Genomic DNA, 24,243 nt, shown 5'->3' with positions numbered 1-24,243 from the left:
GGTTACAGTACGAGGGACAACACCCTGTTTCCTTTTATATTTACGAGACATTTTGCTCTCCTGCAACAACACAACACTTATAATAAACAGTCGGGGATAGTTGCCCTTAGGGGCATCTATCCTAATAAAAAACGGGGCAACTATACTTTTTGTAGGGGATAGATGCCCTTATCAATAAAAACAAAAGTTGAGTTCCAATTACTATAAAATATATCAGTTTACATAGGCTAATCTTCAATGCAAGCAGACAAATAGAAAAAAAATTGACATTATAAGCGAGAGAAAAAATACACTGTTGAAAGAACTTACGAATCTTATTTTGGCGCCTTTTGTCGTCTCACCGCGGAACATTTTCACTCACACAGACGAAACGCATGCACTCCGGTCGAAATTCCTCCCGACACTAAGGTTTGCAGGGGGAGGACTCGTTACTTACAGTAAAATTTAACTCCTACAGTGCTCCTAACATAGTGAAATAAAAATCAAGTCATCTATCCCACTGGGGCATCTATCCTGGAATTACCCTACATTATCTCTAAAAATAAGTATTATTTATTATTAAATATTATATTATAATACGAAAAACTATTTATTTAAAAATTAATCTGAATATGTTATTAGATACTTATTTTATATTTGTGAGATGGTGTGAGGTATTTATAGAATATCCGACATAATATGTCCTTTTCGAAATGGCATATTCAATTACCTTTATTACCTTTTATTATATGTTTGTTTTCAGTATGATACAGATTGAATGTTTTCGATACTTCAATGTTAAGTAATTTATTGTAATTACCTATCAACTTATTTTTCACTAATTATGAGTAGCAATAAGACAAATAATGTAATTCTATCCAATTATATCAAAATGAAATTAAATTAACACTTTTTATTCCAACTTCGATTATAATTCGAATTAACTTCCAGTGGTACGGGTATGTATCACACGACATGTTTAAAGGTAAACATTGTTTTAACATGAAAAGGGCACCGCATTCCGCAATTATTTTAATGTAATTAATAGGCTGGGTGGGTAGGTAGATAGTTAAAAACATACATAATATTTACTACTCAGTTGTCCGGTGTCGCTTCTATTTTAATCAATACTGAGGAGTCGCGCGCAGTCCGTCCTGAAACCTATTTCTTTCCTTCCGGTTTGGAAATGGAAATGGAATGGAATATTATATTTCTGGTACACGAACCATTCTGTAAGTTAAAATTAATAAACTCTCACAACGTAAAATGGACTATTGCTTACATAACTTAAATAATGATGAAAAAGCCTAGGCCCACTTATATTTATTTATTTATATATTTTGTCTTCATTAGATTCACTAATGAATGAGAAGTGAGAACATATTAAATGGCTTACTATGAAAACGGCGGGAAACCGTTTAATGTATTTTTTTTTATAACTGGCTTTACGGCTCTGAGTTCTAGCCTTTTTAAACCTTACTATTTAAGAAATTAAATATCACGTGTCTCAAACGGTCAAAAAAAAACATCGCCAGGAAACCAGCACACCGGAGAATTTTCCTAATTCTCTATACGTGTGTGAAGTCTGCCAATCCCCATTGGGCCAGCGTGGTGGACTATTAGACGAAGCCCACTCATTCTGAGAGGAGACTTGTGCTCAACAGTGAGCCGAATATGGGTTGTGATGATGATGACGATCTATTTAGTAGTTACCAGTCAGACCAAAAAGTACAACCAAAGAGATTTTACTGTAATTTCTTACTTTTATATCCGCTCTATTGTTTCTTTTCTTTATTACTTTTACACGTTTATCCGCTCTATTATTTATACATAGAAAGGGGCTGTATACAATAAAACGATGATCAATAAAATTGAGATTTTAATTATCGTACTTAGCAGAACTTAAAATTACATTCTATTAATGCATAAACATAAAATACCGGTCAGTCGGTTTTTAACTAACTTTAATTTTTCTTTTTACATTTTTTTTATTCCGAATCATTTTTATTACCTTATATAAATAATAATGGAATCACTTACAGAACATCAATATTTATCCAGAATAGTGATTTTCATACAGCTAAATATTTTTAAAATAAACCGTAAGATAAAAAAGTAACTTGAAAACAGAGTCATTTATGGTCTCTCTTGTTGGATCAAGGGACCCGTTTTTAAAAAGAGTTAGCTCTAACTAATTGGAGCTACCAATTATTTTTGGTCAGAGCCGATGATAACCGAAATGGCGCGAAAATCCATTTAGTACTTTTGGGAGCATTATAAACTCAAGCATTATAAAGTCGGTGTTGATAATAAGTAAAATCATCAAAAAAATAATTGAAAATATATTATTGTTGTCAAGAAGAATACCATTTTAAGTCTTCAATATTTGTAATTATTTGAATTTGTTTATGATTACAAATAATTGAATTACAAGTAGGTATACATTGCCCCAAACTTCTAGTCCACTCTGACATTGCAACTCCCCAGACGTGTATCGTCGCATCGCATCAAAACTGATATCAGTATTATTTGTATAGAATGTCATACAAATGCGTCCACTGATCCACATCGTACCGATTTTATTTACCGTAAAATCTAAAATCCGTTTGATGCGATACGTCCGATACCTGCGAATTGCGATGCAGATCTGTTTGCTTGCCATAACACTGCTACACTACAACCACACGCCTCCTGTTCAGAGCGGACTAGAAGTTTGCCGCAAAGTTCTTACTATTAAGCATTATCATCATAATTCACATTTAAATCATACGATGATCAATAGCTTTAAATTTTAACAACAAATCATTTAAATTTGTAACAAGTGCCACAAAAACTATATCCAATGGCAAAAATGGACTTCCCGGAATGTTGCCAAAAGGGATGATGACAGTTTTTTTTAATTCTATATAAATTAAGAGTATGCTAACAGTAAAGCAATTTTGTAGAAGTAACAGGGTATCTGCAATAATTACTTTCAGAGCTACAGGGATTTAAAGGATCATATTTGCGGCACTGCCACGGATCGTTCAAAAACGCTTCATACAAAATGGCACGAATGAATGACGTCATACTTCATAGTGATCGTTAGATTTGTATGGACTTTCAAACAAAATTACAAATATGTTTGTTATTTGTGCGTATAAATGTCACGTTTAATGTACTAGAAATTTATTAATTTTCATCTGATTACGATAAAAGATTTTTACATATTGATTTAGAAATGCTATAATCTTATTTCTTTTGCAAACCAGATAATCTTTGTTCTTTATGCATTAATTGATTAATATTGGGAGTTTTCAATATTTTCATACTGTTACTATCACGTTGACGTTTTCGCAAATTTTATATGGAATTGAAACAGTTGTGCAGTAGTGCCACTAGATGGCGCTGTTTCAATTCCTTGGAAATTCGCGTTTACGTTACGTGACGGTAACAGTATCAAACTGCCACTAGGCCCTCTGTATATTCAATATTCACCCTAGTCATCATCCCGATTCTTGTAAAGAGCGTTCAACTAAAACATAATCAGAATGAAAAATATTTTATTATTATTATTATTATTTGTATTGGTGAACTACCCGACTATGTATGTATATTGTATATATATATAATGTATGGTATGTATGTATATTGTATACTGATAAATACAAAATGCCGATATTTTTTACAGAAAAATAAAACAATATTTTGGCAACAGCGTCGGAAATAAAACGCTATCCTACATTTCAAATAATTCAAACTGAAACAGGTTTCCAAAAAAATAACATTCACCGCGTAACTTGTTACGGTAAAGTAGCGACATCTAGAATTAGTTTTGCGTTAATTTAAAAATGAAACAAATCCTTCATTTAAATTTATCTTTAGTTTGGGACTTATCTGATTTAAGGGAAGATGATTCCCTTAGACCTAGTTCGGACTACTTTAGTATTTTATTCGAGTACGAACAATTTTTGGGCGGTAAATCCAAAAATTGTTCGTAATCGACTAAAATACCATATACTCTAAAATCCTCAGCTTAGACAGAGATACCAGCAGTTTTCCCATTATGACAAAACTGATGTAAATTAAAAAAAATACCTACTTTTATGTCAAAATTTTGTGTCTGCATCATTTAGAAAAAATAACTTACTTTAAAAACTTATCCTGTATAAAATGAAATGCCAGTTTTACTTACTCCTGGTCCCTACTTCTATATTGGTAATGTATGTACTACGTGTTATAGTCAGGGATCCCAAGAACATTTTGTACACCTGATTAATAACAAGCTAATTTTTCGTAAGTAGCTTCTAGTACAGTAAAAAAAAAAAATTGGTTAGTAACAGCTTTTGTTACTTTACCCTCCTCCCAACTTATATCAATAACAAGGTTATTAAAAGTTGTTACTAACCAGCTGTTTTCTTTACTGTTGCTTATTAAATAGTTATACATTTTAACAGCCACATAGTCCTACAAATTGTGTGGTACATTATCTCGTATTAATTGATTATGAAACACGGCTAAAACTCCGTGATATTAGGTAGGAGTATGCCAGACTAGTTTCGAACCCATACGGGGCCCTTAGTCATGAGCTGGTTCTTGCATCGCGGTACGATCCAAACTGAACATTATCTCGTTCTGAAATTTTCATTTCCTGTTAACTCACTTAGCTACCAGAATCAAGAATTTTCGTAAATAAAAAATTTTATCGTCTCATTGAGATGAAAAATTAGCTTGTTAGTAATCAGGTGTACAAAATGTTCTAAGGATCCCTGACTATTATTATTAAATGTTCACTTTTAAGATGATTCAAACTTTGAATCATCAACGATCGACATAATAGGTAATAGCTTGCTTAGTTACAACCATCGCATAGCTATTTCACGACCACATGATGGGTCAGTCACCTGTCGTGTAGTGTCAGCATAAATTTGTTTTTTTTTACCAAAATTAATACTTAATTTATTGATACGCAATAGACAATAATAACAACTGAAGTTTGCGCCCAACATAAGGAGTTTGGAATAATGATTTAATTTTTTAATGATTAATTGCTTGGAAATGAAATGTATTACATAACAGGCTACATATATACCTATTGTTAAATGGTGATAACTAAAAAAAGGAAAAACCTGGCTGAGTTTGTTGTGGGCTCTCCTCGGACCAAGGCGCATTTGGATCGTAACTTTAAGTTTTCGACTAATTATTATCACCATTATCTTAAGTATAATATGACCTGACGTTTCGAAAGAACTTGTAAACTAAGCCTATTTGAAAGAAATGAATAATTATTTGATTTGAATGTTGTTTTCAAAAATTTCACAAATATGTAATAATGATATGACTTGTGTCAATAAAATCACCTGTTAAAATAAAATAAATCTACAGAAAAAAAAATGATAAATAAAAATTAAGATTTATCGGCGATATGAACTTTTAAATTATTTATAACATAATTTTAATTAATCCATCGTAAAAAGAAACTGTGGGAAAATACGCATTGATTGGTTTTAAATGAATTTGTTCTAATTCCAAAGAAAATTTATCAAAAATTTAGAGATTTTATTTGGTTTTAAATAATTTTGCATTTATCTTACTCCAAATCTTAACACCCAAAATTGTGCTCATTCACAGAAGTTAAACATTGGAACGTTACAAAATGCTTCGATGTTTCTCGATGAAAAATATCAGTGAATTATATTTATCTGGCACCTCAATACATTTATATTGTACATAGAAAGCAAAAGACGGGAGGTTGCACTGAGGGATTGAAAATAGGGTAGTTGACTCGTATCAAATAAAAAAAAAAAAAATACTCTCTCTCTCACTCATATCAAAAAAAAATCTATGCGAAATAAACATTACAAAATATTAAATTAGTACATGGAATAAGGGTCCGAAATATATAGACATTAATTATTAAAAGTTAAGGATTTCTTATAAAACTTAATTTAAAAATCATGTATTTTTGAATGAAATCATGAAAAAATTTCCAAACGTCAAAAACGCTGTCGTCTGTGACGTCACAATGTTAACCAATATTTTTGTCAAACGCTCCGTTTGTAAGGGATTTGTTAGAGTGACGTCATGAAACAGTTGAAATATAGACCATCATGGCCGACAGGCGTTTTTGCTCGTATTGTCACAAATATATTTAAAAACTAAAATTTTCATATAATTACGTCATGAAAAAATTGAATTTATTTTCAATTTAGTAGAACAACAATGAACTATTTAAAACCATTTAAAAAAACTGTCAGCCTATTATAATGGACGGTCATTCCTTTTAAGTAATAGCACTCAATAGACAATAATAAAACACAAATGGCTGAACCGATTTTAATGACACTTTCACTGGAAGTTAAAGGACAACATATAGGCTACTTTTATTATTTTATCCAGGGATAGGATTTACTGGTAGGCATCGAATGGATACTACCGTAAAATTAAAAATCCGTTATTCGTCCGATACGTACGATGCTGATAAGTGGACGCCTATGTTACACGGGAAGTATCACACTTTAGGATTCAATTTTTTTATTTTAGTATTTTTTCATGAAAAAAAAATATGGCAGACCATTTCCCCGGTTAGCTATAATATAAATATGTTGATGAGGTGCAAGGTAAAAATAATTTAGATATTCAAAAACGTTCAATTCTGTGTAGGAGCATTATGTTGTATTATATTAGTCGTGCTCCGGGCTCCATTCCGGGCCCGTGGCGAAGGCCTATCCGTGGTTGACGTTGACACCAGACTCCAGTTCTGATGCTGGCGTTTCCGGCTCCTCGTCGTTGTAGATATTTTCGGCCATTTGCCAAACCTGTCGAAATAACATTTTTCATGTTATGTTTAATTTAATTTTTCGACAGAAGTTGGTTTATGTAAAGATTATCATAGACCATTGTAGGAAATAGTCTGAGACGGATATGACGTCGCTCGATTTTGTGTTGGCTAGTGCCTTAGGTAACGCGACTTGTTTCCATGTAGAGTTTTTATTTTATTTTTTTATTTACAATTACCCCTTGGCTACAATCTCACCTGATGGTAAGTGATGATGCAATCTAAGGTTACAGTTTGATTTGTTAATTAAGTTATACTGACTAATGTTGTGAATAAGTAACTTTGTTCTGATTCACGGGCTAACTTGTTCAGAGGAGGATGAAATCCACACCCCTTTCGGTTTCTACACATCGAACCGGAACGCTAAATCGCTTGGCGGTACGTCTTTGCCGGTAAGCTGGTAGCCTACCCGATCAGACATATCAGACATAAATCAATTAATAAAACATAAAATCTTAAACTATATAACCCGACATCCCAATCGCCTCGCTAACTCACTGGTGGTAGCGCCGCGAATCAAGCGCCTGAAGCGAGCTGACGTGCTCGATGAGTAGATGATGGCAGAGCTCTGGCTCTCCTGTCAGAAACCGTCCCTAAGTCACAGAACTCACCTGCTTGTAGTCTAACGACTGATCGCAGATATCAAGAACAAAAAAAAAAAGAAAAAAAAAATCTTAAACTGACCCATGCTGGGAATCAAACCCAGGACCTCTCTTCAGAACTACAGTACTTCCACAGCGCTAGATAGGTTATCAAAATAGGTTAAAAGAATACTGAATGTACTAACCTGCATAATATTGTCCTCGGAGACAGAACAGATGACCCAAGGCTCGTTGGGATTCCAAGAGAAGTCAGATATCTTGGCTGTGTGACCTCCGTGGATGAACAGCAGCTCCGGTGGGCCGTCCTCAGCGTCCTCTGCTGTCTGCTCTTCACCGATCTTCGACAGGTCCCATACATGTAACCTGCAACGGACAATATGGATCTGTTACATTGCAACTTCCCGCTTTCTATGCAAGTCCTGTCATCAGGAGTTGCCTGTTAGAGAGTGCATTAAATCCACCTTTGCATGCTAATTTTTGGTTTTAATTACTCATTTTTAATTTGTTTTATATTTTGTGTGCAATAAAGTATTTTTTTTTTTTATCTACACTAGATGACGTTCGTTTTTATATAGAACACGGTGATTATATACAACCTATGACACTCACAAAAACGTGTCTTTTTATTGGTGAAAGAATTGTCAAAATCAGTGGACCCAAAGATATACCCCTCTTGTACCCCATACCATTAAAATTTAAAAAATACAAGGATCTTATTAAAATTTATTAAAGTGCATAAATGTAAATTAATAGAAAGAAATAAATAAAATTAAAACCCAAATTTTTAAAATTATATCAAGATTGCGCCCATACAGAAACTATGACATGACAATTGACAGCAAACGTCAAATCAATTACTGATTCAATTACAAATTCGTAGATTTGTATAATCAAAAATAGTTAAAAAATATATTTTCTTTTATTTCCGCTAGGGTACAGTGACTGGACCTGGGCTATATACAATTTTGGACCATCTCCTTTACTACAGTTCGTTTCATGTAGGATGGTGCAGGTGACAGGTCGTTTCACTGTTGAAAGTTGACGCGATTCACGATAATAGTACTTATTATGAACGTCCATGCTATCTTTTTTTTTAAGAATACAACTAGTCGGGAAAGACTGTATTAGTGTGGATGGTGACAAACCGTCTGTCGGTGCCGCTGCTGGCGAGGATGGTCTCGTTGTGCGGCGACCACTGCACCTGGAAGATCTCGTCCTTGTGCGACTCGAACGAGTGCAGCTTCAGCTTCAGGTTGCGTAAGTCCCAGAGAGCGACCTACAGACAAATGACAATAGCGGCGTGCATAAGGTTTTTAACTAGGCTATGTCATCATTAACAGCCGATGGATCCACTGCTGGACATAGGCCTCTTGCATGGACTTCCAAACAAAACGGTCTCGTGCAGCCAGCATCCAGCGACTCCCTGCAAACCTGATGTCTTCGGTCCACCTAGTGGGGGGTCGACCAACACTGCGCTTTCCGGTGCGGGATCGCCATTCCAGCACCTTGGAACCCCAACGTCCATCAGCTCTTCGTACTCTTCGAACTAACTACTTGGTAACTTTTTCTAATTATTGTCTACAAACGTATATAGTCAAAAATCGGCCATGTGCGTGTTGCGATACGCGCAGTGTAGGGTTCCGTATATTAAGTTATATTTTTAATCCCTTGTGTAACGTACAATAATACCGATAAAGAAAGAAAAAATTATCTAACGATACATGTAAGGGAGGTCCCATAAAAAATATTTTTCAAGTATTTACATAATATTTTAATGTTATTTTATTTAAAACATTTTTAATGTACATAGTCATGCTAATTAACAGTTTTCTACTAGTAGTAGTCTCTGCGCTAAACCGACAAACAGATGGACATGGCGAAACTATAAGGGTTCGTTGTGGACTACAGAATCCTAAAATTGGATTTAGAAACGTTTTCATACGATTTCACTGTGCCTATCCTACTAATATTATAAACGCGAAAGTTTGTATGGATGTTTGGATGTATGTTGGGATGTTTGGATGTTTCTTACTCTTTAACGCCGCTACTACTGAAGCGATTTGGCTAACATTTGGAATGGAAATAGATTTTACTCTGGATTGTCACATAGGCTACTTTTTATGCCGAAAAAATTCATGGTTTCCCGAGATTTGCGAAAACTGATGATTTTGATGATATGAATGTTTGTTACTCTTTTACGCCTCGACTACTGAACCGAATTAGCTGAAATTCGGTATTGAGATATATTATAACCTGGATTAACACATAGGCTACTTTTTATCCCGGAAAAATCCATGGTTCCCGAGGGATTTGTGAAAAACTAAATTCCACGCGGACAAAGTCGAGGGCGTCCGCTAGTTTTAAATAAGTGAAAGTAATAAATTTTGAAAACTCACTGTTTTGTCAGCACTGCCAGTGGCTAGTATGAACTCTGAATAAGGGTTGAAGCTGAGGCAGTTGACCTCCGCCGTGTGCGCGTCCACTGTGTGCGAAGGCTTGGACGTGTTGTTACATCTACGTACAAACAATAACAATTATTATATTATTATATATATCTATTGAAGGGGAGTGTTGATCGATCGTCAAGGAATTCCTTAACCCTACATCCAGTAGTCACAAGTCCTGGACTTTGCTTGGTGTTTTTCTCTCTACCACGCGATGGACCCGGCACCTGCAATCCATGGAATGCTAAGATATTCGTCTCATATTTTCTTTTGTATTTACAATATATACTGGCCAAGTGCGAATTCTAATCGAACACAAAGGGTACCACACCATCACAACACACTAATATTATAAAGGCGAAAGATTGTGTGTAAGTATGTTTATACTTCTTTTACACTGTGGCTACTGAAGCGATTTGAACTTATAATAAGACTTCTAAATAAATAAATAAATATGTAAATATATACTTAAATAATACACATCACTATCTAGCCGCAAAGTAAGCATACAGAGTAGCTTGTGTTATGGGTGCTAAGATAGTTAATATTATAATATTAATATACAATTATATACTACATATAAATACTTATATAATGTATAAATATACACAGACACTGGAAAACACCCATGCTCTTTACACAAATATTTTCCAGTTGTGGGAATCGAACCCACGGCCGTGGATGCAGAAAGCAGGGTCACTACCCACTGCGCCACGCGGCCGTCAAACTTACAAACTAATGTACAATTACAACTTAGAAACTGATGTACAATTGGCGGTCTTATCGCTAAAGTGCGATCTCTTCCAGACAACCACTGTGGAATAGAAAAACGTAAGCACAGATCCGAATCTATGTATACGTACACAAAAAACAAATGTCGCGGTGTTCGAACTTGAACTCCTCCGAAACGGCTCGACCGATTTTTGTGATCCTTAGCGTGATTGTCGGCCAGAGTGGAGAATCGGCCAACATCTATTTATCAAACCCCTAAATCCTAGGGTAGCGTAGTGGTAGGGTATAGGGATAGGGTAGAGGTAGGGTAGCGGTAGGGTAGGGGTAGGGTAGTGGTAGGGTAGGTTTATGGCATCACAGTAGAATATGCTATGCTGAAGGACGCAGCCGGATCCGCTGGGTTTTAGTGGGTATTCCGAAGTCTCGGCGAGTCTCACATACCCTTTCGAATAGGGATGCGTAAATGCATTTCCCAGCGAAAAAAAAAAAAAAAGGGTAGGTTTATGGTATACGGATAGAGATAGGGTAGGGTAGGGGTAGAGTGGAGGTAGGGTAGGGGTAGGGTAGGGGTAGGAGTAGGGTAGTGTAAGGTAGGGATAGGGAAGAAGTGCAAATAAATAAATATATAAGTCAAAGCGAAGCTTGAGCGGGTCCTCTAGTTGATATATAAACGTGAATAGTTTACCTAGTATCCCAAATCATCAGCTTCTGGTCGTCGGCGACGGAGCCGAACAGCGACTCGTGCAGCAGGTGCCACGCGACGTCCTCCACCACGGCGGTGTGCCCCGTGAACACCGACTTCGCCTCTATCACGCGCCCCTCCTTGGGGGTCGCGTTGATGTCCCACAGGCAGATCGTGTGGTCATCGCTGTATGAAAACAACATTTTCATTTAACGCTAGTTTGAAGAGCTTTATTTAAAAAAACAACGGATAATCAGCTTATACATGTATATATGTAATAATGAATCCATATATCTCTTGGTCACGCAATCACGCGTGAACGGCTGCACCGATTTCACTATTTTTTTGATGTATTTGTTAAGAAGTTCTTATGACAGAAAAAAATTAAAAAGGGGTAGAGGTAGGGTAGGGTGGGGTAGACTAAACCTTAACCAAATGGAGTGTATGACAAAATTATTACTTAGTTAATAATAATTAACATCATGACATCACAAAATGGATAACATCATTTTTGAAAAATAGATTAAATATATAATTTTTAAATTAAGTTTTTAATATAATCCTTAACTTTTATTAATTGATATTGATATATTTCAGACCCTTGTTCCATGTACTACACGAAATTAATACAGTTTATATTAAATTTAATTTAGGTGAACTGCCCATTATGATAAACAGCCTATCTTACCTAGCTGATAGAAGATAGCCATTCAAGTTAGGGTTCCAAGACAGTCCATAGCCTTCTTTTTGGTGTCCACGCAATCTGCAACAAAATATTAATAAATTGTATAGATTGCACATGAGATAACAATAAAAAACCAGTTTAGATCTTTGCCATCAAGTCAAATTTTAAGTGTGTATATTTGTGGGTAGGGTGGTAACTATCTACGACCCAAGCCTTCCAGATTTGGACCAATTAAGAAAATCTCAATTGGCCCAGCTGGGGAACAAACCCAGGACCTCCATCATGTCAGTTCACAACACTGCACTGCACGCAGAGGCTGTCCAGTTGTTGACAATATAAGAAAGCAGTTTACCTGAGATCAGGGGTGCACTCTCCTGAGGGTTCAGGTTTGGAAGGATGCTTGGTGTAGTCAAACACTAGCACATCAGAGGAAGGAGTCTTGGTCGCGATGACGCACGGGTTCTGTGGCATGTAGCGCGCCCGGTTCACTTCACCCTCGTGGTTTATTTTTATTTCTATGTCTATCTTCCCAGAGACAGAGCCGAAACCGCCAAACTCTAGAAAATAAACATTCAGAATTCATATTAGTTGATTAAGAAACATGGCTCCATAGTTTATACGTACATATCCATAGTTTATGGATACATAGGAGCCCAACTAGTTTATAAAACCTGTATGGCTTCATGATAACAACATTACAATCTATCCTTATATTATAAATGCAAAAGTAAGTCTGTCTGTCACTTGCCTTTTCATGGCTAAACGGCTGAAGCAATCAAGATGAATTTTAGGGGGTGAAATAGGGGTTGTTTTCATACATAAGGGGTCCCTGTAGTCTGGGGGCCCTATATACATGATACAGCTGATATGGCGGTAGCTACGTCCCTGCATAACTTACCACCCTTGTCATTATCATAATGGCTGGCGTCAAACTGTGCATCCTCATTAGGAAGCTGGACACTGGCGATTAGAAGGTGATTCTGCTCATCTGATGTGTGGGTGCCCAAAATAAGTCTGCAATACACAAATTTATTATACATTACTAACAGGTTAACAGTCCACATACGTCCACATAAGTTTAAGTGAATGCATGTGTTATAAAAACAAGTCGGGATTTCTTTCCTGACGCTATAACTCCAGAACGCACGAACCAATTTCCACGGCTTTGCATTCGTTGGAAATGTCTCGGACTCCGTGAGGTTTATAGCAAAGAAAATTTAGGTTTATAGCAAAAATTTCAACGTAGGGTAGGGGTAGGGTAAGGGTAGGGTAGGGGTAGGGTAGAGGTTGTTGAAAGTTTACATCGAGTTTCACGCGGACGAAGTCGCGGGCGTCCGCTAGTAAAATATATTTACTTTAATGAAATGTTTTTTTTTCACACAGACCACATATGGTCTGTGCACTGGTGATCTCTGGGCAGTAAACTGACTAGAAGAAGATGGAAAAGATGGAAAACTAAATAAAAAAGATGGAGAGCTGCTATAGCTTCATTTTTTATGTTACCTTAGAAGTTTGAGTTTTTCACAGCTTCAAGGGACTGTAGACCTACAATTTCAAATTGACACCTCGAGTCTTGAGACAGACAGACTACAAAGCTATCTTATAGGGGTTTACTGTTTTGAGATATAAAAAAATTTAATAAAATTGGTCATCATTTTCATGTATTGGCAAGATGAGGGTATATTATGTATTCGAGACAAAACCATGCAGCAATGTCATTAATAAATAATTTAATAATCAACAATATAAAAATTAATAGCTAAACATGTTGCTAAGCACAAATCTTGAGAACGGCTAAACCAATTACGCTAATTCTTTTTTTCAAATACTGAAAGTTTAAAATTCACTACTTAAAAATTTGTTTTAAAATACAAGCATTAATTCTTTAACATGTAGAATGAGCGTTTGCAAAGTCAATTAAAACTAATTTCAATAGTTTAGCCTGTTTTTCATTTAGTTTAGGAATACCTCTGACAACTTTCCAAATATTGCAGTCACTGAAGATTCAAATTTGAGTGTCATCAAACGTCATAAAGTGGTTCTAATTTAGCTTCCATTGCTTAACCCAAACAAGGCAAGTTACAAACTCTAGTAATATTCAAAGGCGACTCCTTGAATATTACAAGATTATCAATTACTATTCAAGACTCAGAACCCCTGTCCTGTCAATCCTTTTAAGTGGCGCTAACATCTCATAGGTCGCATACCTATGAGATATCTCATGTCGAGAAATAGACAAATCTCAACCAATGGCAGTCCAACCGGACTTACAACTCCCTATCATTGTGTTGGATGAAAGAGATGGGACCGAGACAACTACAACAACATTTTGTCTATTTCTTTTAACTGGGCCGCAAATCAGCTCTACAGCATATTTATATCAACTACAACAAACACTATACTTCTTACTTCTCTTATAATATAATGCATTTTTCATAATGTTCCTTATAGAATATTATAACAAAAAAATACCAAAAAAAAATATTCATTATAAAAATCATAAAAATAAAATCTTTAATGTCTCCACAATAATCTATTGTTTTCGTACTACTAACTTTAAAACTGATCAATTGAGTTATTACTTTTAAAACTAAAACAAGGTACAAAAAGTGGCAACCTAAGACAACAAAGAGTACAGAACCAACTTATAATTATTTATGTATGCATGAAATTATTTTTCACCTGTGAACAGAATAGTCTTTTCCTTCAGGTCTAGTGACATCTGGGAGCCACTGCGCGGTCAAAGAAGGCCATTCCAGTGCGTGTGTCATCACCAGGTCATACAAGAATGGTGTATTCTTCTTCCATATTTTATACTCCTCATTGATAACCCTCTCTTCAACTGCATCGTCGAAGGTTTCTGCGACAGTATAAGACACAAATGAAACATGTACAAGCAAAAAACTTCCCCTGATAACCAAAAAATAAAAAAACAGCCGTCAAGTAAGTCTAGCAAAGCATTCTTCTACACTAGGTTTGTTTATAAAAAGAAACGTCTTTACCTCCGTCGCCTTTATCTCCCATAATAACGTTATTTTGTGGACTTTAGTACGCAATTTTATAGGAAATCTAAATTAATAATCTAACCGGCCCCGTAAAGGCGCCAAACAACAATCCTTTTCTAGCGTTATGTCAGTATTGCCATACGAAAAAGGAAAATTTAAAAGTGACTATTTTCTTCTTTTTGGCGATGCTTCGACCATTAATATTAATAACAGGACCTGCCTCGCTAACCGTTATCCCCTGGCAAAGATCAAAAATCAATGATCAGTAATCGAATATTCTATGTATTTAATATGTGGATAGTCTAAGCAATGTCACAGTAAATATATATACAAGCAGTAGTTTGACTTCATACTAGAGGTCGAAACGCGAGCTATATCTACGCACCTCAAACTAAGGGCGTGCGTGGCCGTGGGGTGCAGACAGTCACGACTGTGCCGCAGTGACGGACGCACGGTGCATTGGATTTTTTAATTATGACGATTACGAAAAATAGCCTCCCAAATGGTGGGCTATTATATTTATTGAGTTTGTTTAATATTTTGTATTCTAAGAGCATAATTTAAATAAAATATGTATATAAAAAAATGCTTAAATAATAAAATTGTGTAAATAGGTAAATGACGAAAACGGTAATATAATTACTAAATAATGATTTATTACTATATTACTTGTATAGAAAAAATATTGTATAATCAAATAACTACCTAATGGAAGTCTATATTTTTTAGCTTTATCTTTTTTAGGATTCCGTAGTCTACAAGGAACCCTTATAGTTTCGTCATGCCCGTCTGTCCGTCCGTCCGCAATTTAGCGCAGTGGCTATTAATACTAGAAAGCTGTAAATTAGCATGAATATGTAATATATAAATCTAAACAAAGTCGTACAATAAAATCTTGAAAAATATTTTTTTAGGGTCTACCCCTACATGTAAAGTGGGGATGATTTTTTTTTGTTTTTTATTTCACGGTGTGGGGTATCGTTGGATAGGTCTTTGAAAGTTGTAAGGGGCCATTAACATATTTTGATTTAGGGATCCGTTTGTAAAATATTAAGCTTTTAAGAGCTAACTTTTGTTAGAGTCAAGTGTCCCCAGCCTCTACCGGCTAAATTGTTATTCATAGGCTAGTAAGCCTATTAGTTAACGGCTAATAAGCAATTGCTATTTATCAAAAAATAGTCGACCAACTTAAAAAACGTAATTGGAAATCGAAAATTGCATACTAATTCCGTTGTTAGTTAAAAAGATAAAGTTGTCAGTACGATTACTCAGAGTCTGTTAAAACTAGAAAGATGAGATTTAGTATGTATTTAATATACGTCTATAAAGTGATAAAAAGATAATTAAAAAAAAATTTTTTGGGGTTCCTTCCCTACATGCCAAGTCAGGATGAATTTTTTATCGTCTATTCTATAGTGTGGGGTATCGTTATCGGTATTTTTGTGCATTACATAAGGGATTAAAGGGCTAACATAATCTACGGAACCCTACACTGCGTGTGGTCCGACACGCACTTGACCGGTTTTTTATTATTTGGTCAAGTAGTGTGGAGGTAATACTTAGATGGCATCACCAAAATAAACATTTATGAATACGACCTATCCTTCAAGGTAATTGATTAGTATCAGCCTTAGTTAAATCTACCAATCAAAAAACAACACGCATTTTATTGCACACTTCCTATTTTACTACAATTTTCAAAGTATTTTATTTGTTTACATAAAAAAAGTATATTTACAATCACAAAACTAAATGGAAATACAAAGTTGGCAAATGTAATTAAAATGCCGGAGGCGGGCAGCGCTATCGCATGTTTACGTACCGCGCGGCTGTAGGTATTTATTTCAAAAATACGGCCGAGTTACAATACTGCTTGTATATATTTTTACAGTGGCAATGTGTTTGTTAGTGTGTGTAAAAATTACGCGTGTGTGTATTGCGAGTCAAATTTATAGTTGTGTGTAGTATATGTACACAGAATATATTTAATGGTGTGAAATGTTTTCGATGTGTGAGTTTACCTCGTCCCCCTCAAAAAATGACAGACTTTTTTGTTGGTGAATTTGGGTGCGAACCACGTCCAGTTATTAATGGTCTAAGGTGATATCTGATGTGATGGGAACCACAAACGACAAATGAAGATAGGAAAACAGAACATTAATACTCCTATGATGGAAGGTGAGGTGACGTCTGACGACTGACGGTGACGGGTTATCATTTGACGTTTGTGGGGTTACCTACCCTTTGCCTCTTTCTCAATTTGTCATTTTGATTTTCATTTCAAGTTTTCAACCTTTCTCATTCTGTTTATCAATTTTCCAATAATCTATATTATTATGGCTGATGCTGCGCTAGCACGGCGAGAAGCACGAAGGAGAAAAATTCTGGAGAATTCACATAATAGATTACAAATTATATCTGGGAAAGGTGTCAGTGATTTAAATAAAGGTATTCTTGTTAGTGATTTTAGGAAATTATTAATTTCAATGTAGACTGGATAGTAATTGAATAATATAACATTTTCAGAGAATTCAATACCAAGAGAAACTGCAGAAAATTCAGTTCCAAAAGAGAGCAACAGTGTTAATGAACGTTTTCAGAACAACGGTGTGATAAATACTAGAGAAGATACCGTCAGTTCAACAAACCACGAAAACTTTGCAATGGGTGACGGGCTTATTGCGATGGCAGACGACACTCCAATTTTAATTCGTCCTGATATCACAACAGTTGAAACAATAGAGGAAGCAGTATGTGACTTCGCAACTCTGGGACTTTTCTCTAAGTATAATATGCCCAAATACGACTTAGTGATCCTAACATTGTTTCTTCAATTTCTTTATTTTATCTCTGATTTAACTTTGGAGGACTCGTACATATTTTTTCCGTTTTCTGTGTATATAATATCAAAATACATATTTAAATACCCAAAGGACCAAAATAATTCTATTGCTAATGTTCTTTTATTATTAAACGGGATGTCCTCTAATAGGGCACAAAAAATTATGTCCATTGCACAATTTGCTAGTGAATGTTTCCAAGATATGTGTATCTATCTATTTATAACTATTTGTATGCAGGCTGGTTGGCGAGCTCTTGGTGATAATTTTGGGTAGTTTATATCGTTTGTACAAATATTAAGGGGCATTTTACTGACAGGAATTTCTATAAAAGCATGCTAAAATAATTGGAAGGTGTGTGTTGAATGATTGCCTTTGTATGTGAGAGATGTGACAAGTGTGAGTTTTGGTCACATATTGCCATTCTAGTTTTAAATTTATATGTTTTGTAAAAATAGGTATCTTTTACTTTACAGGTAAATGTTTACTGAAGTGTCTTATTATAATTTATATTATGGAAGCCCATGACACTTGTGTACTTACTTGAGTGTGATGTGGTACATGGTAATAAAATTTCTTTGCTTTCAGCTATGGGGAAAAACTACAGACTTTAAAGTTTTTATCACTTTGCCTTACTGAACTTGTCTGAAAATATTAGTGATTAATTGATTATTTCCTTTAAAAAAATTAACCACCCTCATGGCTCAAGAACAGACATAGAATATTTTATTTTATTATATTGTTTTTAGAATTATTAGAATATTTTGTTTATGCTCAAATTGTTGGATTTTTGATATCTTCTAATAAATTTGATAATCTAAACATACCCACCAATCTAAGGGCTCTTACTTGGTGGAGGCACTTAACAACATGCAAAGTATACTCCCTTATGTTCATAAGCTGCATTCAATTATATCCAAGAATACCCTCTTTTGGCCCCTACTACTAGTAAATATTCTCATATATATTATGGTAATGAGTGCTGTGATGTAATGTTTTCCATTAAACTACTTCAGATAATAATTTTGTGTTCTGCATTTATTATTAAAAATTTTACAACTGTATTTAATATTTAGATAAATTGTAATAATTTCAAAGTTCTTATAATACGAAATGTTGGATTCTTTATCCAGCATTAAATTCTAGTTTCAGTAGTAATGAATTCTAGTTTTTTATTGTCTTTGGAGATTCATTAAGATGGGCTACACTTTAATGTTAGCTAATAATTAAATATTGTTATTAAAACAATTTTGTGGAGTCACAGTATCTGTTTATAATAGTAATTGGGCATTGAATTACTGGATTTGCTGTTCAATAAATCACAGAATTTATATTGATTCTATTATTTAAATAAAAATCTTAAATTGAAATGTGAAGGCAATTTAACTTCATTGGTGTTGGAAAATATTTGTCTGTATTAAATGTTATGTAAAATGTATATTGTGGCAGTCTGTGACTAAAAGTGTTGAATGACTTAACAATTTGATAGCTTCTTATTTTGCTAAAAAAAAACTAATTATTTTTATAACATTCTTGTTATGTTTTCAAATTGTACATCAAATTTATACATATTTAAAAATGTGGTTTTTGTATCATATGTAGTTGGAATAAAGACAGGTTTGACAACTGGGTAAAATAAATCTACTTACATAGAGAAACTCATGTTGATTTAGTTGTAGGTTGATGTATCTGTTTCTGTCTCTTCAATGCTATGACATTACACTGTATCTTCAGATACAGATATTTTACGACCTCAGTGGCGCAGTGGATTTACAATACGAAGGTCCTGGGTTCAATCCAAATCAATCCTTAGGGGTCTGGTTGGTGGGAGGCTTCGGCTAGTTACCACCCTACCAACAAAGACATACCACTAAGCGATTTAGCATTCCGATACGATGTTGTGTAGAAACCGAAAGGGGTGTGGATTTTCATCCTCCGCCTAACAAGTTAGCCCGCTTCCATCATTACTTACCATCAGGTGAGATTGTAGTCAAGGGCTAACTTGTTGTAAAAAATATTGTGTTTTGTCATAACATCATTTTAAAATATTTTTTTTATGACTCAAAATACCCTGATAATAAAGTAGTAATATTATTAATATTTTACACTTTTTTTAGGATATTAGGGGACTGAAACAAAGAGTGCAATTTGTTAATAGTGGATGTTTTTAGTGTTTTCTCATGATATAGCAGACTCTATCAATTTAAAATTGGATGTCTCATTTGTCCTATGCTTTTTAAGTGTGTAAATTACATATACCTTGTCTTTATCCGTATTTGGTGTTATCCAATATGTATAGGATGGAATACAACAGATAATTAAGCTGGCAGCAAACCAAAGATCTTAAGGCCTACTTTGGACTACTTTAGAATTTTAGTTGAGAACAAACAATTTTTAGATTTACGGCCCAAAAATTGGTCATACTCAACTAAAATACTAAAGTAGTCTGTACGACCTATTAAGAGTTGTAACATTACTTATAGATTATTGTTGTATAATATTGTGTTTTTGTTCTCAAATAAAATTAAGCACTTAATAAAGGTATTTTAGTGTTGTACTTTTTCATGTGCTTGTACTTTTGCAAATCCTTTTTGAAAACCAGCTTAATTTCTCTTGTAACGAAATAAAATGTAAAAAAAATATTAAATGTAATTATTATATTTTTTAACAAACTTTAAATAAAAAATTACTAATGATGTTTCTTCTACAGAGTTTCTTATTTATCCTCCATTTGTAGGCTGAAAAAGTAATACCATATTAGGTACATATTATCAAATATATTATGGATACACTAAAGTACAAATGGATGGATGGATGGATGGATGCAAAAATAAAACAAACAGAAGTTATGTGAAGGTTTTATGAACACAACTACATAGAAAAATGCTTTGTACATCAAAATGAACCTTATGTCAACACTACACTTAAAAAAAGAAACTATAAACTAAAATTTAAAGAAGCCCTTAATAGTACTCATTATGGTCTTACGTTTTTTATTTTGTGAATTTTTTTCAAACTCAGTTTGGTCATTTTCATGTAGTTTTGCTACTTGTGAGTTTACCTTATTCTTATGTTTTTGAGGTATATCACGATCCTGGGGTATTATACTTTTATCAGTTAATGCAATATCTACAGAGTTATCTCTTAATTCATTTCTCTTTTTGTCAGGTAATTTCCTTTCACCCGTGCTCTGACCTGATAATATGGGTTGATCTTTTATAATAATAGTCTTATTTTCACTTACATGCTTAGATTCTTCTGTTTGTATATTTAAACTATAATACTCATTATTATTCTGTTCATTAGTTTTATTATCCTTATTTCTAGATTCTGGATTTATTGTATCAGATTCATGGTCAGAGCACCCAAATTCCTATAGTGACTTTTTCTCAGATTTTGCTTTCTGTCGCAGGGTTTTTTGCTGCACAAGATCGGAACGTCCAATGGCCACCATTTTTAATTCCCAAGCTTCTAAGTCTTTCCTGTGCCAAAAACAAATATATATACAGTTTGTCTCAAGCTAATGATACTTTAAGCATGTAATAACTAATTTTTTTCAACAAAAATACTAATATTTGTGGCTCATTTTGTAAGTATAAAGGGTATCCCAGCCAATATTAGCAATTCTAGAGGTCCCATAATTTAGAAAAAAATATATATTTTAAAGCTGAAAAATCGCCTATCAGCAGCTAGGCAATAAGTTGCCTTATTGCCATATACAGAATTATTTCAATCTACCAGATTGATAAACAATTTTCAGAGAATCTACTTACTTGTATTTATTCATAAGATCTTGAGCCTGTTTTTCATACTTCACTCGTTCACTCTCAGTCAGTTTTAACCATTCGTTTTTTATAGTTTCTTGGTATTCCTTTAGTTGTTTCCCTTTAAATGACTCCTTTCTTGTTTGGGTGAACAATAAATAAGAAGACATCGGTTTCTTTGGTCTACCCAATTCTTTATATTCCTGAAAATAATAAAAATATTATAATGTAGGTCATCTTATTGTAAATATTCACAACCAAAGCGAAATGGACTTCCTAAAATATACTACTACTACTACTCTACTACTCACTGGCCACATTCTTGACCACATACTCCGAACTTTTACATTATTTTAGAGAGCATAACAGGTAAAGATAGAGCCAGGCCAGAAAAATAAAAACCTCATCCTGTTCCAAAAATAAGGATAATTACACTACTACAAGCAAATTAACACACAGACTGCTAAAAAGTACTTGTACTTGTGAGTTGTGGAGTCCCTCAAACATACACAATAAATTATTTAATAGAATAGAATTGTAGTTGAAAGTTTACATCGAGTTTCACGCTGATGAAGTCGTGGGCGTCCACTAATATACTAATAATTTGCATTGTGAAGGGGACACTTACAGCTTTCAATTTACGTTTTTCTTTAGCAGCACTCATCTCTTCCTTCACTCGCTTTATGTCATCTTTCTGTTGTTCAGTGAGGGATGACATGTATATTTCTTTTATCTTCTTATAGTCTTCCATGTCTTTTTCATATTCTTTATTCATCTGTGACTTTGTCTAAAAAATACAATAAAAAACATTAAATTGTTGTATTCAACAATAGGCGATATGCTAATTATAATAGTTCAGCATTCAAGGCTTTGAGTGTATAACAAATGATCTTTTTTCAACAGTGTGTATAATGTACAAGTTAATAAAATGTGACATAATTTATATAGTTCGGTAAAAAAAACCCCGTCTAAAAATATGGAAGTAACATGTATATGCATTCCAATATTATTTATTATTTAAATATATAATGTGTTTTAAATATTTTCTAGTGCCTCACAGACTAGTGAAAGGTCACCAGTTTTGTATGATGAGACGAATATCTTAACATTCCATGGATACATCATGTGGGTGCCAGGTCCATTGTGTGGCAGAGAGAAAAACCACTTACGCCACACCAATTTAACATCTGTATATTACAGATTTCTGGCAATAAATGATTTTGAATTTAAATAACTGTAACATAATCAAAACTTCATACCTCACTATCTAACTGTTGCCAATGTTTAGAAGTCCATGTTATGGCTTCCTTAGAGCTAATTCCAGGGTTTTTAGCGAGTAATGCAGGTCTCATCTGTGTCATGAACTTGAAAAATGGTGTCAAGGGTCTTTTTGGCTTCTCTATGCCGAGCTTTTCTTCTGCCGATTTCCTTGTATAAGTGCATATTTGTATCGGGCTAAGCCAGCTTGTTCTGTAATATATTAAGATAATAATGTAATTATTTAATAAAAATCATCAATTCAAGAAACACAAGATAAGGAGGGAATCCTGATTTTTTAAAGAATGATTATTAAAAAGTATTGTAGCATCATTTGTAATTGTACGGTTGTATCTAAAATTAAATCTGTAAGACATAAATAAACATACGCTAGCGTCATAACCTCAAACTTACCTTCCCAAGAGAATATTCTTATAATTTCCTGTTATTGAGCTGCTCAGTCGAAAAATGTTTTGCAATGGTGACATTTTTCTAATGAAAAGACTATCTTTTCTCAATAATAAATTACCATGAAAATTGAAATTCTACCCCGGCAAACAATTTTCAAAACTACCACAGATTACAAGTCAAGTGTCAAGTTGACAGCTGTCTACTTAGCTTCAGTTCATTTCTTTTTGATACATACGCTTTGGCCTCTTGTTATTTTAATCTAAATTCATGTTAATTTAATACCTCTACCTCTGGATATCAAAAGCAAATATGCAAAATTACTGCTTTAAAGAACCAAACCAATCAAAGGCTAGCTGATAAGTTGATAATATAATATAATCTAATCTAATATATAAAATTCTCGTGTCGCGGTGTTCGAACTTGAACTCCTCCGAAACGGCTCGACCGATTTTGATGAAATTTTTTGTGCATATTCAGTAGGTCTGAGAATCGGCCAACGTCTATTTTTCAAACCCCTAAATCCTAGGATAGGGTAGTGGTAGGGTAGGGGTATGGTATAGGGATAGGGTAGGGGTAGGGTAGCGGTAGGGTAGGGGTAGGGTAGGGGTAGGGTAGGGTAGGGGTAGGGTAGGGTAGGGGTAGGGTAAGGGATAGGGTAGGGGTAGGGCAGCGGTAGGGTAGGGGTAGGGTAGGGTAGGGTAGGGTAGGTTTATGGTATAGGGATAGGGTAGGGGTAGGGTAGTGGTAGGGTAGTTGTAGGGTAGGGTAGGGTAGGGGTAGAGTAGAGGTAGGGTAGGGGTAGGGTAGGGGTAGGGGTAGGAGTATGGTAGTGTAAGGTAGGGATAGGGAAGAAGTGCAAATAAATAAATTAATAAGTCAAAGCGAAGCTTGAGCGAGTCCGCTAGTAATTAATAATAAAATCGTTCTAAGAGATATAAGGTTTATAACAAGGTATGTATCTGCATTTAGGAAATTACTTAGACCATTAATAACGTTATTAATGCAAAGTGGTCACTGTGTTAATG

At 34.5% G+C, this 24,243-nt stretch overlaps 3 protein-coding genes across 3 annotated transcripts; 1 reads left to right on the top strand and 2 right to left on the bottom strand.

Annotated features, from left to right (window-relative positions):
- Positions 1-1,845: 1,845 nt before the first annotated feature.
- Positions 1,846-15,103, bottom strand: LOC112045324 (chromatin assembly factor 1 p55 subunit). Its single transcript, XM_024081462.2, has 10 exons — positions 14,944-15,103; positions 14,624-14,801; positions 12,840-12,955; positions 12,294-12,498; positions 11,945-12,019; positions 11,260-11,442; positions 9,795-9,912; positions 8,544-8,674; positions 7,584-7,761; positions 1,846-6,776 (listed from the first exon to the last, which is right to left on the bottom strand). Exons 1-10 carry the CDS (start codon positions 14,963-14,965, stop codon positions 6,684-6,686), a joined length of 1,299 nt encoding a protein of 432 aa, XP_023937230.1. The 5' UTR covers positions 14,966-15,103; the 3' UTR covers positions 1,846-6,683.
- Positions 15,104-17,056: 1,953 nt separating this feature from the next.
- LOC112045318 (uncharacterized) lies at positions 17,057-20,493 on the top strand. The gene is made up of 2 exons (XM_024081455.2): positions 17,057-17,394; positions 17,473-20,493. Exons 1-2 carry the CDS (start codon positions 17,283-17,285, stop codon positions 18,060-18,062), a joined length of 702 nt encoding a protein of 233 aa, XP_023937223.1. The 5' UTR covers positions 17,057-17,282; the 3' UTR covers positions 18,063-20,493.
- A 514-nt stretch (positions 20,494-21,007) lies between these two features.
- On the bottom strand, positions 21,008-23,391 carry LOC112045317 (transcription factor A, mitochondrial). Its single transcript, XM_024081454.2, has 5 exons — positions 23,222-23,391; positions 22,810-23,020; positions 22,179-22,337; positions 21,560-21,753; positions 21,008-21,268 (listed from the first exon to the last, which is right to left on the bottom strand). Exons 1-5 carry the CDS (start codon positions 23,293-23,295, stop codon positions 21,160-21,162), a joined length of 747 nt encoding a protein of 248 aa, XP_023937222.1. The 5' UTR covers positions 23,296-23,391; the 3' UTR covers positions 21,008-21,159.
- Between the last annotated feature and the right edge of the window lie 852 nt (positions 23,392-24,243).

This window comes from Bicyclus anynana, chromosome 19 (genome assembly GCF_947172395.1).
Source record: "Bicyclus anynana chromosome 19, ilBicAnyn1.1, whole genome shotgun sequence".
NCBI classification, from domain to species: domain Eukaryota; kingdom Metazoa; phylum Arthropoda; class Insecta; order Lepidoptera; family Nymphalidae; genus Bicyclus; species Bicyclus anynana.
Note: the sequence above shows the minus strand (reverse complement) of the source record. Positions and strands in the feature narration are given on the sequence as shown.